This window comes from Tyto alba, unplaced genomic scaffold (assembly GCF_018691265.1).
Source record: "Tyto alba isolate M040663 unplaced genomic scaffold, T.alba_DEE_v4.0 Super-Scaffold_1, whole genome shotgun sequence".
Lineage (NCBI taxonomy): Eukaryota > Metazoa > Chordata > Aves > Strigiformes > Tytonidae > Tyto > Tyto alba.
This window is the reverse complement of record NW_024881261.1, coordinates 13,901,451-13,919,289: the sequence shown is the minus strand read 5'-3', so window position 1 is coordinate 13,919,289 and position 17,839 is coordinate 13,901,451. Positions and strand designations below refer to the sequence as shown.

The 17,839-nt window shown below is 37.4% G+C and overlaps 1 protein-coding gene across 1 annotated transcript in view; it reads left to right on the top strand.

Annotated features, from left to right (window-relative positions):
* CFAP58 (cilia and flagella associated protein 58) overlaps positions 1–17,839 on the top strand; it is a 60,234-nt gene that overhangs the window by 21,820 nt on the left and 20,575 nt on the right. The window contains exons 10-15 of the mRNA XM_032988708.2: positions 2,932–3,093; positions 6,032–6,178; positions 9,607–9,747; positions 10,100–10,323; positions 12,333–12,444; positions 14,815–14,919. Of these exons, the coding sequence (XP_032844599.2) occupies positions 2,932–3,093; positions 6,032–6,178; positions 9,607–9,747; positions 10,100–10,323; positions 12,333–12,444; positions 14,815–14,919 (891 nt within the window). The remainder of the gene's footprint in view (positions 1–2,931; positions 3,094–6,031; positions 6,179–9,606; positions 9,748–10,099; positions 10,324–12,332; positions 12,445–14,814; positions 14,920–17,839) is intronic.

Genomic DNA, 17,839 nt, shown 5'->3' with positions numbered 1-17,839 from the left:
ACAAGGCAAAACACAGGGTAGAAGGAGAACGTAGGATCAGGATTATTATATGCACTAGGTAATAGTTAGGCTCACTGTTTGACTTATGCAGACTTGAGAAACTGTTGCAAAACTACAGGAGCCATTTCACAACTGACGGACAGTTAGTGCTCTTCCTTTTACCATCTAGCTGGCTCTGAAGGAGCTTGCTGCACATCTGAATTGCGTAAGAGCTGGTAAAGAGCCAAACTTATCTCAGTCCAAAGATTTCTTGGAGCTCCTGCAAGGCTGACAGAGCCATGCTGGCTCTGAAAGCCGTCTGGTTATTTAGAGCAGGACAAAATCTATAGAGATGCATAATTCCTCTTTCAAAATAATCATTTACTACTGCGTAACTGATGAACAGAGTCAGCAAAATTATATCCACAATAGTAAAAGATTTTAGTGGTGAGAATTCATGCTAGACTTGTTCTTTTAATTATTGGAATGGTTGACTGCTCATTTGTACCGTTTTTAAGCCAGTGTCACTTGTTGAATAGTCTTAGTTCTAGCACAAATGAGGGAGAAATATGACTCTTTGTTCTGTAGCCTGTATTACTGAGCTAAAAATGTTAGAATATTTCTTTTTTAAATTGAAATTCTTAGATTATGAAATCTTAGTTTCCCTGTGGAAGGATTAGGCTGCTGAAAAGGAAGCAATCAAGTATACCCTTCAGGCTCACCTGAAGTGTTCCCTGACTGCACCTTATGAGAGGTCACAAAAACAGTCTCCAATATGTTGGGTTTTTTTCCAAAGAAGTAATTTACAATGTTAAGTTTACAGTTTAACAACATATCCAGGAAATTAAAAAACATATTTCCTTTTTTAAATTCACATAATATTTGGAAAACCTGATGCTCACCTGGCATATCATTAAGACCATGGGAGCACTTCTTGGAGTGGTTAAAGGCAAGCAAGTAAGGCACCATTACTGAGATCTCGAGTAGGTTCACAGAACTAAACACATAACCATCAGTAGATGATAGTTAAGCGTACAGATAAAAAACGTGTGAGGGTACAAAAGAAAACTATGAATATCTAATACTTTCTTCTTAGCTTTGCCTCCTTATTGCCAAATATGAGAGGTGTAGTGTGCTATCAATTATACTGGAATTGAGGATGCTCAGCCTCCAACAGGGCTCTGTTGGGAAACATTGCATGAATCTTTTCTGTGTTTGAAAGGGAGAATTATTTGGGTTTAATCATTCCTGAAAAAGCAGAGTCAGCATCCAGCCTGTGAGTGCAACTCAGAAAACTTAGTCCACAAGCTCATTGCACTTACTGTATCAAAAACAAGTAAAAGACAGATGCTGTGACCTACTTTCAAATCTTGCTCAAGCCTATGATCACCACAGTGCAGATAGAAAACATGCCTTATTGATTTCTTTTCCCTGCTATTACTATTGGCAGATTGTTTTAACAGGAGAGGAAAAGGCAGGAATAAGTTATAAACTGGGACTGTGGTTTTGTATTGCACTGTAAGCAGTTCCTGGGATCCTCTGCAGTCAGCTACAAATGGGCTGGAATTGTATTCTTGCTGCTGTAATAAAATTTTCTATATATAGCTGTCCCCTATCTTCGAAGTTGGTTGGAGGCATCTGGTAGAATGATCAATTAATTAAGCTCCTGCTCCATAGTTAGACCTCACAAGGCTTTATTGCTAAGCAAGGGACAGCATTGGTGTCTGCAGACTTTGCAGTTATTGACTATTTGATGTAAACATTTTTTTTATTCTTCTGCATTGACATATGAACATAAATCTTAGCTCAGACTGCTACCTTCAAAAACAGTCAGGAGAATTGGATATGAAATGCAGTTGTAAATGGGCTTCTCTCCTGGATTTTGTACATGTGATTCCTCAGCTTCTTTAATGCTTGATCTTTTTCTCAGTTTTAAGGGTGACATTGTTTTGTTCCCTGGGCAGTGAACCTAAAAAATTATGCTTCTTGATGTGTGTACTCCTTAGTTTTCTTTTTATTTATTTTTTTAAAAAGTCTTCTTTCTTTTTAATGCTGGATTCTGTTTGAATACTGCTTGTTTGTGCTCCTTGGTTTTCAACTTTCTACAGCAGGAGGGAGGTTCTTATGTTTTAAAAAATAATTAGGAAGCACATCATAATGATCAGCAACTATTTGTATTTTTGCCCCTTTAATGTAGTAATTCTTATGTATTATTAAGGTGGTAACTGTTTAATAAAGTTGTCTATAAAATTTTGTATTTTTGTTTACCAATTCTTCATGTGATGATCTTTTTTCTATGGTCTACAATACTTCATTCTCTTCAGGTAATCTTCACATCATTATTTCTAATCCTTCACAGAAGCAACTAATGGTGATTACCTACTTATTTAGATCAAGTATAAGTTATGTTAACTGACTTTCTTACTGTAATTATATATCAACAGCTTGTGATAATCAACAATTTGTGATCATATGTTCATTAAAAAAAAGTTGGTTTGTTAGAATATAGGAGTACATGTCGGGCTTCTTGGAAAAACATATGTGTTTTTATTCATTTTATCATACAGCTGGCATCTAAAACAACATACAAAGTCTAGCTTTGCTCTGTAAATAACCTAAGGCTATTCTTGATGAAAGCTGTTTATGTTGATTTTATTGAACCTGCTCAGTGGCTATATTTTCAGTAGCTTGTATTTGAATTAAATATGTGCATATCTATAAATTTTAGTCTCGAACATAGCCTAGCTGTCAGATTAAAGTAAAATTTTGTCCCACATAAAGCAATCCAGAAAGGTTAAACTTGTACTTGGACTGAAGTGATTTTTAGCTGTAGCTAAAACTTCTTATCACAGGGATTTGAATTTGTCATCTTAGAAGAAAATCACAGCTGCCCCATCCTTATAATCTTGTGATGATGGTTTAATTGTGTTCACTTCCTTCTTTCTGCTCTAGGTCCTCCAGCACCTGAAAGATATTGAAATACGGGAAATGCAGATCTGTGACTATGAGAAGAAAATAGAAGAGTCTGGGATTAAATTAAAACAGCAACAAAACCGCTGTGAAGCTGTGAGAACAGAGAGGAACCTGTACAGTAAAAATCTGATTGAAGCTAAGGTAGAAGGATACGTTTTTCCTTGTGTTTCTCTCTCTGCTCTTATTGTTTTTTTTTTTTTTTTTTTTTTTTTTTCCCTGATCTAATTTTAATTTGTTAGAAAGAAAGCACAGTGGATAAATGGCAGAAATGGTTTCTTCATTCCTGTTTGTTTTAGGGAAATTAATGTTTTAGGTCCCCGATATTTTTCTGGACAGTTTGTATTTGGGCTGGAAATGGGAGTCCACAGTCACCACATAGCAATATTCCTGCTTTAAACCATGCATAAAATCACGGTACAGTGGAATCATAAAACCCTATCAGGGAATAAACTTTTTCCTTTACATCCTGGCTCCACTCTGTTTTATCCCTTTAGGAGTTGTCTGCATGTATGGGAAATAGGGTATAAGGGGAATATGATTGCCTCCTTAGCCCTGAATGCAAATGCACATGACCGTGAATCATGATTTGGAAAGCATACGGAACACTCTCAGCTGCAGTGGAATTTTCTGACAGAACTTAATGCTTCCACCTCGCTTGTTCCTTTCAGGGAGTGTAATTTTCCTCAGATAATGATTCTCTCCATTCATATCTCTTCCTTGGGGATCTCACTAACAATACTAGAGGAATAGAACAGATCACTTAAGGATGCATTCTCTTATTCTATGTGAAGATCTAAAATACTACACAAATCCTATTGCAATTGGCGGAGGTAGGGACGTTGGATAGCCGTGATTTACAGCCTTGGGCTATTTCAGAATAAGGATTTATAACATAAACCTATATAGTAGATTACAAATTTATACTCTGGTTTGAATAGCTAGGTGTTTTGCTTGAGAAGCAGATGGTAATGAACTGTCCAAGTTCCTATGCAATTGTGTGCTGAATTTGATTAGGAATGAACCATTTTGCCACTTATGTGAGATGCTTTACTTGACTTTTGTCTGCCTCTCATCAGTGGATGCAGTGTTGGGATTCTTGCTGCTCCCAAACAATCCCTCAGGAGAAGTAAGGGTGAAAAATTACAACACTGATTTTTTATTTTTAAAATATACAACATAATTTTTTACATGTTAAGAACTGGCATCTCTGCTGAGTTTTAAAATGAAGCAACAATTTCATCTGCCTTTTCAGGTTTTGAATGTTATATGGTGGTATACACGATGCTGTTCACAGTTCCAGCTGTTAGAGGCTGATGTTTAGACTTTAATAGCTCACCTGGCTTACCATAAAAATTTTTTGGTAAGTCATATGTGAGAAGATAGCTAACTCCAAAAGATCATTTGGCCAAGGAAATGTTATGTATAGCAGTGAAATATAGCTATTCATAGTGCAGTAACAGGTGAGCCAGCCATGAAAGAAAAAATAATAAGATGATTGTGTTAAAAATTATGGTAGATTCTTTTTCCTTCGGGAAAGTAAAACAAATTTGCTTGTTTAGATAAAGCTATATGTAAATATTTTTGGATTGCTTAATGTGGAAAGATCCCCTGTTGCCCACCTTACTAGTGGTCTCCAGAGTACCATAATGTTCAGCTCAGTAAAATCTCTTGGAAAAGACATTCTGGCAGGCTGTTAATAGGAGATAAATATATGATGCTTTCATCCTTGGGGTTTCTTCTGGTGTTAGGAGCTTGTTTAAGCAAGTTGGCTCGGAGACCTGTTTGCAAAAATTGTGTGTTCTTACTGTTCTTCATTAAGAAGAATCAGGAATGTATTTGGTTATACTTCTGGGCATCATATTTTTAATCTCTGATCTTTTACAATATTGAAGAGATTAATAGGCTATTTAGCAAGGATAGCTTTTAATATCACTTTGACATTCACAGGAATGACCAAACATGCAAACAGGTGGTCCCAATGGCATATTGCTACATTGTCTTCTGGTTCATTTAATTTTCCAAATAAGTGTGGAATCCATGGATTTTGTTTTTGAGGGCTGTCAGTATTTTCTCTGACGGTTTGTAAAGACTGCCATGATTCAAGATCTTGCTTAACTATGTCAAGCATTTCATGCATGAAAAACATCACTCATTTGTCAAATAAATCTACACCTATGGTGGACAGTGCTGAAAGAGCTCTAAGCTACCCTGGTTTTGTACTGAAAGAATATATTCACATGAAAAGTTATGATGTCTTCTCTGTGAGGTGGCAGCCTCATTCAGAAGAGTAATATCTTCTAAAGCTGCTTTCAATAGATCCAGAAGAGCATGTCTGTCTAAGCATTGAATTTATTAGTTTCCATTTCATGTCAAAATATGTGCTGTCACTGATTAGTTGGAACACTTTCTTAATTTCATATGGGCAGGCACTTCTGTGCTGTGAGTAGCAGTCCTAGTGATCTGATCTCCCTGCAGTGCTACCAGGCTTTTTGTGCTGTGTTTTGAGCTTAAAACATATGCTAAATATTCCCATAGCAGGAACTTCTCAATCTCTGAGCACACTCTTTTCCCCTTGCATCTGTGTGCAAGCCAGCACATGGGCAAAATGGAGATAAGCATTTCCTATACTCCCTTGCAGGTATCTAGGTATCTTACTTATGGGTATGTTCATTTGCACAAAAACAGCTCTCTGAACATTCGTGCCCAACTGCATACAACCTTATTGTAAAACACATTACTAGAAGCATGAAAACAAATGGATAGGATCAGAATCTTAATAATTTGGATTGACTGCTAGTTCTTATCATGTGTACAGCACTTAAAATTAAATGGCTTATTATGCTCATAATTAATGGTTATTATTTTTGTCAATGTATCTTTTAAAGGCTTTTTTACTGCAATGTCATGCTGGCATAAACAGAAAACTGTCATTTAATGAAACTGTTTTGCTCTCTTGGATTAAGAAGTAATCTCTCAAGCACTGTGGTTATATTTTCCAACATCAAAATATCTTGAACTCCCAATCACAGACTTGCTCTTTTTTGATCCCTCTCCGTGATCACACTTCCTGTCCTATTAGGATGAGATAGCAGAAATTAAGAAAAAACTGAAAACTCTGACACATCAAGTGGATCAGCTGAAAGAGGAGATCACAGACAAAGAAGCAACCCTTGTGAAAGCACATCTAGAACATCAGCAAACAGAGAAGGAGAAGGAATCATTGAAAGTAAGAGCCTTTACACGTACAGTTTCTTACAAATGATGGATTCCATATATTCACAGACTGCATTATGTTCCTGATCTGTGGTAGTTGTTTTGATGTATTTTAATAAACTATTCTGTAGTTGAAGCACAACACCTCAGTACCCTTTAGAGGTATTAGTTACACAAATCTCCCATGTGTCTGACAAATTTAATCTCTCCCTATATTTATAATCAGAAAGGTCCTGGTTTGTCTATTGGAAGCTTTAAATCTCTGGTGTCTGTACGTGTTTACTAAAAAGTTCCATTTTGTTTGCAGAAATGTGGATTTGGGGGGATAGACTGATTCTAGCAAACTTTTTAATATAGATCCTTATAATTCAAATTTTTCTCTTTAAAAACTTTTTTCTCTCTGCTGTTTTTAAGTGCAAACCCCATTATATTACACTTTACAACCTTGTATTTCTGTGTGACTAGCAAGTATTAGTCTTCTGGGAGTTAGGCAGTGCCTTTCCGTAGGTCCCTCTGCACAGAAAGCTATTTTAATATTGTGGTGTAAAGCAGCAAGAATGTGTTTTAAATCAAAGAAAATCTGAGCTTGAAGCTCTGGTGGTTATTCTCAGCACTGGCTGCAGCCCATCCTTAGATAAGCTATTAGATTTGTGGTGATATCTCAACCCTATTTTCTGCACTCTCAAAAGATTTAAGGAGTTAGTGTCCACAGCAGCTTATTTTTTCTCTTCACTAAACACTAGAAAAAAAACAAAACCAGGAACCAAACAACACTCCCCAAAACCAAAAGTCCCCTGCCACTTTGAACAATGTTTTCTCTTATCAGTTTATTGCTATGCTTCAATGACTCCTTGAGTTTTCTGCCCCTCTCAGCACATTACAGTTATGACAAGATGTCAATAGAGCTTTGTAAAAAGGTGATGTATTTGTGTTCTTGTACCTGATCTGTCTCAAAGTTGTTCTATAAGTGATGGAGAAGTCAAACAGCATCTCATTTCCTGTGTGCAGCTCACTGCCTTAACTAGTCCCCAATTCAGTCTCATCACCTCAGAACTGTCTGCCATCCATTTGACAAACATATGATTGCTACATGGTTTACCTACTCAATTATTCACTAGCAAGTATGTCCATACACTGACATCACATTACTGACTAGCTTCAGGGCATTCTGGTCTTCTACCTGAGTGTCTCTGCTGAATACTAAAGCAGAAGAGAATTCAAAGAGGGAGCTGATTGACACAGGCACAAAAGAACCCAATTATTTGTGTAGCAAGCTGACTTCAATTTGTTCTGTTTGTGCTGATGTGAAGGAAGCAAGCAAGCTGTTCCTGGGAAATCAGTTTAAAGAATGCGCTAAAGCATGGAGGACTGGGATTCTTAGGAATGAGATTATACGGACATTAGATTTATGCTTGCCTCAGCTGGCATAAAGGTCTTAAAAATGTGTAATCATGGTAAATGAAACAGAGGATGCCTGATCCAAGCTCCCTACAATGCCATCTTTTGGTTTTGGTTGGCCTTCATATAGGCTTGAGAATCAGATTGGTCTGCCAAAGCAGCTGAATGTTGAAAAATACGTATCTGAAAGCTATAAGAACTATGGCTCTTCAGGTTTTATCTGCTGTCAAGTGCTTTTTTATCTTTTTGTAAATGTTCATGCATGTCTTTTTAGCATTTTCTAGAAATCTGCATGTAAAACCTCTGACATTTCATCATTCTGTATCCAGCTCCAATTATACCTTTTATAAAATTCATATTTTCCTCCCACCGCTAGAACAAATAAAACCCCTCTTTGCTTATGCTAATATTTCAGGATCTAAACAAGAATTTGGTTTGAATTTGGTTTGAGATGTTGACATATTCTTCAGTTCTTACAAACTCTCTGAACCAACTTGAAATGAGCTGTGCTGATTTATAGCAGTTTCAGACCTGACCATTTTTCTGCTTGCACAGTGACTGTGTTTATTAATTTCCTTTTCTCTTACTTAATGTACACAGACCCTCATACTGTAGTTTTTAGCATATTTAATCTAATTGAATGTCCTTTTAGTTTGTGGGGCCTTTGTGTGACTTCAAGTATTTATGTTTTTTACTATGCAAGGCAGTTCAGATTTATTTTAACTTAATGCATTCCAGTGAGGAGATTTGTTTATATGAATGTTTGCTGCCAACATCTAATGCCACTTCTTGTTTACAACTCATATTTTTTCTGACATAAGGAGAACATAGAATTTTGATATATTAAAAAAATATTATCCAGCAATGCCAAACGCATGAGTAGTTTTACATTTGTAGACAGCTTTTGCAGAGTGTTGATTGCATTTCAATATGAAGTAGCTTGCATTTTTATTCGGCTGATGGATTCTGATGAACATCTAACACTGAGTAAGAGAGATATGAGTGTTGCACATGTGGGAAAATGAGAATTTTATTAAAGAAAATAAGAATGGAACAAGCTATTTTATTATGGTGATGGAAATCTTTCTATCTTAAATCAATGTTTTTGCAGATGCAGCCTTCATCACAGCCTCATTCTTTCAGCATTGGATGATTCTCTTTCCCAGAAGGCAGCTTGAGCATTATCCTTTGTAAGGGTCAGAGTTCTGGCAAAGTCTTTGAGTCAAGGCTTGAAAGTTTTCATATCTGTGAAAATGGACTGTAGTCACCTAGTTCCATGCTGGATCTAACTAATTGCCTATCAATGATAGAAATTTCTGATAATCCAAGAAGACCTTATTAGTTTTTATCTACATATACCCCTTGAATTAGAGTTCATGACAGTGGGATAGAATTATTGGGCACATTTCAGTATTAGTTTATGTTAGTGGTGTGCAATCACTGTAACAGTGCATTACTTCTGTGCTTAGTGACAGCCTCTTTTTTCCCAGTCTTCCTCATCTACACATTCACTAAAGAAGTGCTAAAGCTCTTTAATTTTGCTGTTCCATGCCTGGTTGCCATCTTCTCCTCCAATTCTCTTACTCCAGTCTGAAATCTGTCCCGAGTTAAATCTGATTTGTATTATATAAGATGGATTGTTGACTTTTCCAGCAAGGGTGTTTCTCACATCCCAGACTGACTTTGAACATTGAATAACAACTCCATTGAAAAGCTTTCCAAATATGACCTATTTAACTTTAAAAAATTATTAAATAAGGCGTCCCTGAATTGCAACTAGAACCATCGTTATAGGTAAAAATCCATTCAGATTTCTATTGTGTATAACACAATGATATTAAAATACTATTTACAACATTTCTTTATGGGTTTTCATGTTTGCTTGTCTTAGTGATTTGTTCTCAAGAAGTAACAAAATACGTACTTCTTAGGAAACTACAAGAATATATGAGATTTTATTAAAATCCTTACTCTTGAGCACAGGTTTATGTAACAGGAAGTTGTTACTGAGTGCAGTTTACCTATATTCTTTGATTCCATCAGACTGAACTGCTTAAGATGAAAAAACAGGCACTGGAAACCAAACACTTTATAGAAAATCAGGAGGCAAAAGAGAGAAAACTCCTAAAAATCATTGCTGAAGCTGATGCTGAGAGGCTGAAGCAGAAGAAGGAATTTGACCAGGTAGGAATCTCTAATTTGGCTTTTCAAACACACTGCATTATGTTCCCTCATTTGTCCAGTGTATTTTTAAGATCAACATCCTCGGCTACTGTAAGTGTGGTACCACTAAAGCTTTATAGTGCTGTTGAAACAAAAATGTTAAGATACTGAATGAATGGAATACGTAGTTTATACTATTCAGGTGTCTGAACTCTCATAGGGGAAACTATTAGGCCCTTTCCATATTTCTTTCACTAATAACAGTGAAACCTTGTAATGCACATGATTTTGACTGATGCAAATATAGTCATGATACTTTGGGATTGTACTGAGGAACCATAACTAAGACTATTACTTTGACCTGCATCCTTAGGTTACCAACGAGAGAGATATCCTAGGGTCCCAGCTTGTTCGGCGCAATGATGAAGTGTCTCTGCTCTATGAAAAGATAAAAATCCAGCAGTCCATCTTAAACAAGGGTGAAACCCAATACCGACAGAGAATGGAAGACATCCGGCTTCTCAAGCTGGAGATCAAAAAACTTAGGCGTGAGAAGGGAATACTTGGCAAGAGTGTGGCTAATGTGGAGGAGCTCAGGTAGAAAAACTGATTGAATACATTTCCATGTGCTTGCATCCATGTTTCTGTGTTTGGGACAGAAAATATGTTTTATGTATGATAAAGATTTGTATCAACAAACATTATACCTTGGAGAAGGGGTTTATTTGGTTTGACAGACTGGATTAAATTCACTAAACAATTTATCAGTAATTAAGAAAATTGAAGTATAGGAAGGAGGAAAGGAAGAAAAAAGACATCTTGGCCAAAGTTGAAATAGTTTCCTTATTTCCCCTTGTACTGTGAGTTACTGCCTACAGAATAAACTTGACAGACATCAGCAGAAAAGGTGTTCATAGTTCAGTGAGCTACTTAGTAGTACCCAAGGCCCAAATTAGTGGGACTGCTTTTTATTAGGCAATCCACAGAGGATGGGGAACACTTGACATATTTATAACAAATCCCTGTACATTTTCAGAGCTCTCTCCTTCCAGATTTATATGCAGACTTGCTCCCTGAGAAAGATTTACTTAAATTTTCATTGAAGGTTGTGTTTCTTTAAAACAGAAGTTTAATAGACCCAGACTGATTTATCTCCTCCTCCTCTGGCTTAATGCTTCCCTTCTTTTTTTAACCCTCCCATATTTGATGTATAGTCTTTGTTGATGGGAAACTATTGTAATTTTCTATAGAATCAGTCTTGGTTTGTAAGGAGAGGCAGCTATGTTTTTAGCAGATAACAGTCATACTAATTCTATTTAGCTACCACAGTTTTGGGTGAGATCTTTAGCTTAACTGTATCAGTATAATTCTATGGCTTTCCCTGGAGCAAATTAACTTCAGTCCATGGTCAGTCCCATTGACTCCAGTGCAAGTATGCCAGTTTGATTTGGTGTAACAGAAAAGAGAACTGGGTACAAAACATCAGCAATTGCAGTTTTCATTGACTGACTGCAGACAGGAATAGGATTTGAACTTGCTGCCCAGATGCATTCATATGAAAGTCTGTTACTGTATTGAAACTCAGTGACGGTATTGAAGTGTAGTGCAATGCATGCCATGGTGGGTGGATCAATTCTTGCTAACTGCAGCAGCAATCACATACTTTAATGAAGTCCAAAACCATCATGAAAACTGCCTGTCGAAAGACTCCATTTATCACTTGTGCTGCTAATTAGCTTTCTTGATTTGCCAACTGGGGACGTGGGTTTTTTCCTCTTCCATAACCTTGTCCAACCTCACAGTTTTAAAAAAGGCCTTTTTCTCTCTAGTGAGCTAAATGCAACTCTGAGCTTATCAGGAAAAGATTCAGTGCTGGAGTAGGCACATGATGATCCTACACCCCCTTTCCCCTTGGAGAACTTACAGGACTCACCCACTAAAGTGATAAGGGTTGGACCACTGCAAAATGTGCCTTTTTTTCCTGCCCCTCGACCCCTTATCCCTACTGTAAGAGCCTAGCTGTCCAAGCATCTTGGGAGTGTTCAATTAATTTCAACTTCAGCAGCAAATCACCCCTGAAATTCCTTGAAGAGAGGTAATAAGGGTAAAAGAAATCAAACTGGATTCTCTAAAGAACATACTTAGGTCCTAGATTGTGTTTTATTTTCTGGACTGTGTGAGCCATGCAGATTTAAAACCTTCTTTCAAGCACATGTTGTTAGATTCAATACAGGGGTACCTGGATATGACTCCATAACTGATTTGTAGGTTATTCTAGATGAATTAACTGTCCTTCTGGCCTTAATGTACATGGGAAGATGTGAGCAGTGGCATCTGGTAGGCTGTGTAGTAGATTCTGCAGGAATTGATGAAAAACCTCTTTTTTGAGCCATTCTCACTGAAGTGAGTGAAGAGGTCTAACTGTGTTATCTTATGGTTCCACCTGTTTAGTGGTATCAGTGTCGACTATTAATCACAAGAGTTACTTTGCCAGTGCTGTAGTGCATGGGAGAATGATTTGTTAATGTCCTTATTGGTGCTTTGGTCACACTGATGTGGTTTTGGTGTGGTTGTTTTGTTTTGTTTTGTTTTATGCTGATCTTAAGACAGGAGGTTCATCACATGCGGAAGGAACTATTAAGGGAACAGACTCGGTGCAAAGCTCTGGAAGAAGAACTGGAGAATCCCTTGAATGTTCACAGATGGAGAAAATTAGAGGTGATGTGTCAGCATTTCAAGTTCCCAAAGCCCATATTACCAAATCAGTGACAGAGCACAAAGCCTATTTCATTTACTGTTATGCAAATTATGTGGAGGGGCAGGCAGACTGAAATTTCCATAGTACCAGTGGGATGGTTAACTGCTGAATGGTTTCCTTGCACAATGCAATCAGTGTTATTTTTGTGTCACTTTCTCAATGAAAGATTGCAGAGGGATTTGTAAAGAGCCAGTCAAATGATAAAGGGAATAAGAATGCACAAGGTGAATTTAGAAGGGGGTGATTCCTTAACATGGATGATGAGAAAGAGGATGATAGGGGAAAGGTACAATCCTACCCTCACCAATTAGGGAGAGGTATATGGAGAGAAATACAGAATTAGAAAGGGTCATAGAACAGGCAGACTGGGGAATGGACAGACAAAAGTCAGAAGGTAAATTACATCTGTGAGAAAAGGAAGAGGCCTCCACATAAACAGTGGTGGGCTCCTAAAGATAGCCATTCCAGGTAATGTGAGTTCAACTGTTACGTAAACAGCAAATCTAAATTTTCACACTATTTGAACCTGCCAAATGAAGGGGGAAAAAAAAAAATCCACCAAGCACAGACCAAATATATGAACCTCAGTTGGCATCACTGGTTATTTTCAAAGCAAGGCAGAGCCAGCTGAGATTTCTCTGTCGCATGGATCTCTGATCTGATGCCAGCCTGGGTTGCTTAGCTGCTCTAATAAGGAGTGGTAACATGCTAGTCCCTATAGAAGTAGAGCTGAATATTTTGACTGTGTTTACTAACATGAGAGTTAATTTCTGATGTTTCCATGCTGATTTTAAAGCTGAACCATGTGCTTAGCTTTTCTCATGGAAGAAAATTAAAATGCAGGATGCTGAACTAGTTTAAAACATCTAGGTGCAATCTCCAGCAGCATCTTGTAACAAAGGAAAGTCAGGCCAGTCAAAACACCCAGTGTTAGGAAAATGAATGTATGAAGAGACTGATAAAGAAAAATTACTTCTTTCCATTCTAGGTCACTGGTTTGTATTTGGAACACAGAAAGGCCAGCAGATGGCAAGATCCATACGAAATAATCCCTATGGGGTTTTGGTTCAATTCCTAATGAACAAACACCCTCATATCAATACAGTTGTCACAAATTGGCACCATGTTTGGGCAGCACTATAGACAAATCAAAAACTGAGTGGGTCATGGGGACTGAACTACTTTTTAGCCTGGTTTCTCAGGAAATGATGTTGTGTTGTGAGCACTGCATGTGTATCTGTGTTAGTGTCCCAGTTACACTTGAATTGATTAGTCAATTTAGATAAAATCAGACAAAAGATTAACAGCCATGAGATACCAAGTTCCTTATAAGCTCAAGCCAATATACAGAGAGCAGGACTTTACTGGAGCCTGTACTGCAGTGTGAGTTTAATCTTTATGAGACACCACATGAGAGAGGAGAAATCATGTGGGAGAGAGGTGTTGTGAATCCCCGAGTGGGAAAAAGCTTCAGTCAGAGTTTGCCCTTCATTTTTGCCCTTCATTAAAGGATCCAACAGGAAGATACAGAGTGGTGGGAAAGTAAGCTTTGCTGGCTGCTTCTCCCAGAATTATTTGTTTGCTCCTCAGATCTTCCTCCAGATACAATCTGTGACAAAAGAATGAAAAGGGAAGAAGAGACATGTGTACTAGCCTCCTGGTCTTTACAGGCTATGTAGATAGAGGGCAGCAGTATAGTGCCTACACTGTCACCTTTTTAAGCACTTAATTCCATTGAAGAATGAGATTCCACATGCATAGACACTTTAAAGCCTAATAATAATTCATCAGGGTACCCCTGTAATTTGTCCCTCTTAGCTTCTCAACCTGTTTTAAGACTATATTGCAGTTACTCTTTCTTTTGTTAAAGAGAAATATCTTCCTCTCCTTAAAACTCGATTGGCATTGAAGTTCTTAAAATAGTGGGAAGTACTTGCACTGCTCTTCATTTGTCAGTGGGCAGTTTCAGTTTCTGCTAAAAATGATACACTAACCTACTTTTCCTTCCCTGCCACGTGGTTCTACCAATGTTTGTTGGTTTGAGGGTTAAGCTCTGAAGGACTCCTATTTATAGTAGTTGGTTTGAGGAGGATTCATGAGGGTAATAATGTTAAACAAGACCATGCTTCAACTGATCTTCAAGAGACAGAGATTCCAGTTTCAGGACTGCTTATATTCATGCCATTTAAAACCACACCCAATACTCCCTCCCCACCACCATTTTATATTTGTCACCTTTGAACACTTAGATATTATGGTGTTCATTTGCAAGCAAGAAACACTTACTTATTATAATGTATAATTTTTGAGACTGCTTTGCTCTTGTCTAGGCCAGTGACCCAAGTACCTATGAGCTGATTCAGAGAATACAGAGACTACAGAAGCAGCTTATCAGCAAGACAGGTGAAGTGATAGAGAAAGAATTGCTTCTTCAGGTACTGCCGCATCATTATTTTGTTGTATCATATTAACATATTTGACATACCCTGCTTTCTCTGGCTACTCAGATGTGCTTCCTGAATGTTAGACACATGACTTTGGATTTTGTTTGCATGCCCCATAGATAGCTTTAGATGGCAGCACTGACTCACCAAAAGAGAACAAATAGCATCTGATTAGTTGATTTTTATATTCTGGTTACTGATACCTGGACAACTCTGGAAAATAAAATTAAAGGATTGTTTTACTTTATTCATGTCATAGATTAGTCTTCAAGTCAGTGTTAGACTTTTGGAAAGTTGTTTTTTTGTTTTTTTTTTGTTTTTTTTTTTTTCCCCTTTTAAGCATGCCTGTTATGGCCAGGACATGAAGGAAAATCTTTGATTCCATTGGTGCTCAGCTTGGCTTTTGGCAGAAGGAATCCTACAGAGTTTGTGTGATTTAGATATGTTGCTGTCTGGACCATATTTGACTTCACAGTCTTTGTGCTGAACTTTGCCAGAAAATAATTTTTGTGATAGCTTATATTTTTTTAACTGTATCAGGTGTCCCTTAACCTCAGTGATACCAATAAGATTTATATTGTAGAATCAAGAAGAGAGTATATTCCTGTAGTGCGAACACTGCTATCAAATATAACAAAAAAGGATTGTCTTTGAGCTTCAGCCATAGGTGTAAAACCAGGAAATTTGTCTCCTCCTTTCTGGTGACTGTAGGGAATGCTACACTTTGCCAGCTGTAGGCATGATTTTAACATCTTGGTCTTAAATACCTTAATAGTCTTGATGCCTATGTTGGGTATTGCTCAATGGAGAGTAGAATGTGACCTGAATTTCCTTCTGTCTTGAGAAGCTCAACAGATGTTATCAAGTCAGGGTTTATCTCTCTTTATTTATTGGTTTGTAGGAAAAAATAGATCTGTAATTTAATTTGAAGATAATATATGGTCTATTATGCCTTTGCTTGGAAAAATGTTATCCTTGTTGCATAGCACTGAAATGCTGTCAGTGAAATAGTTTGTTAGCCTAAATTGTTAGCAAAAATAGCTTCAAATTTACTGTGCTTTACCCATGCACAAACCCAATTTGTTAGATTTTTACGTTGTCGCTATTGCGTATCTTGCCTTATCCTTAGTGTGCTCCAGCTTAGCTGTTATCCTTATTTAGAAGTGAAGAACTAAGACATAGACATATTAAGTTGCCTGCCCAAGAAAATCTTTAAAATAATAGGTACTTGAGCCTATGTTACTATACTAGTATCTTTCTGTCTATGCAGCAGTCCTTCTATGGCAACTCTATTTTTTTTTTTTTCATTATTTTTCTAGATGTAAGTCAGAGTTTGGCTATATAAAATTTAATTATTATATATAGAATTGTTTATGAGATCCTTTGCGTCCTTAATTCAGGCACCTATTTCCTGTGCAACAATACTGAAATGAAGGTCTCCCTCAGAGGGACTGATGGTAAAGACCAAAAATACCACGTTCCACATTCTGTTCAGGTCTTTATCATCAACAGTTCTGAGCTCTTTTCTGTTTTGCTACAGTGTTTTTGAGTCCTCCACAATGACTGCATGGGTAAGAAGAGGTAAGCAACATCCCTCAGCTCATTTCCTCAAAGGGCTGTATGTCCTGCTGGATAGGTCATTGGCATAGGGCTCACAAGTTAAGTGTACTAGCTGAGCTTCTTTTGCTAAGTGTCTGGATAACCTTGTACAAGTAGTTTTATTATTCTTTGGACTGGTTTTCCTTGGTGTGATGGTAATACCTGTTTTGTAAAGTGATGCTCTGATACTCACTAAAGCAAAATGCTTGCTAATAACTTATGAAACAGTTGTTATCATGTTGCAAACTCCTCTAGTGAAAGAGTCAGCCCGAGGAACACATCCAGCAGAAGGAAATGGAGACCAGTAATGTTAACTTTCTGTAGGGAGCTGAGCTGTACGCAGCAGGATGGTTGCTTCACCAGACTCCATTCTGGGCAGTGTATTGTTAGATAATGTAGGGTTTGATCCTGACTGAAATTTAGAATTATGGGAAACTGCAGCAATTTAGCTCCCATTTCTGGAATTTTTATTTTTTTGTCATCTCAATATAATTAATCTTGCTTAGTGAGTTTGCTGCTGGTCAATATAACAGCCAGTGTATAAGGCACTGCTCCCTCATAAGGTGTAATCACTCCTTTTTCATTGTTGTTGGTTTTCTTTTTTTTTTTTTTTTTTTTTTTTTTGGAAGTAAGCTCAGTTCAGTCTCTGCTCATTTGCAGGAGTGGGGGAACTGCTGACAACTTGGCCTGTGCGTCGTTGGTATAACATCCCCTGTATTCAGAGTCAGAGCTTGCAGGAGCTGAGGGATACTAATTTACTAGGTCAGGAACTACTGCTTTCCCCATGTTGTGTTTGCTTGCATAGTCACACCTCCTCACTCCCAGTCTTCTTCATCCACATCTTGCCCTGTGACAAGGGCATAGGCATTGCATGTATCTGGTTTAAAATGTTCTTAATCTCTTGCTCACCATACATAACTCTTACTATATATGTGTGGCCATCATGCTGGCAAATAGGTTATTTGTTGAAGGTGAAGCTTGTGAGTGTCTGTGTCTATGATTTTTGTATGTGCGTATTGTGTAACTTAAATTCTCTCACATCAAATTGTAGTAATAAAATGGAGTGCAAAAAACTATGTGGATTGAATATTGAGTATTAAAAACACCTTTGGAATTTAGAAATAACCCACGTCTGGAAATGGTTGAGCCCAGTGTCAGCAACCTGCAGTTTGATTTGTAGGGGATTCACCTTGCTGCATCCTCATGCAGAGCCATAATGTTTGTATAAGGAAAAAATAGTCCCATTTGTATTGTATGCACTGTAGTTTTGTCTTCTGACTGTTACTTTTTTTTTTTTTTTTTATGTAATTGG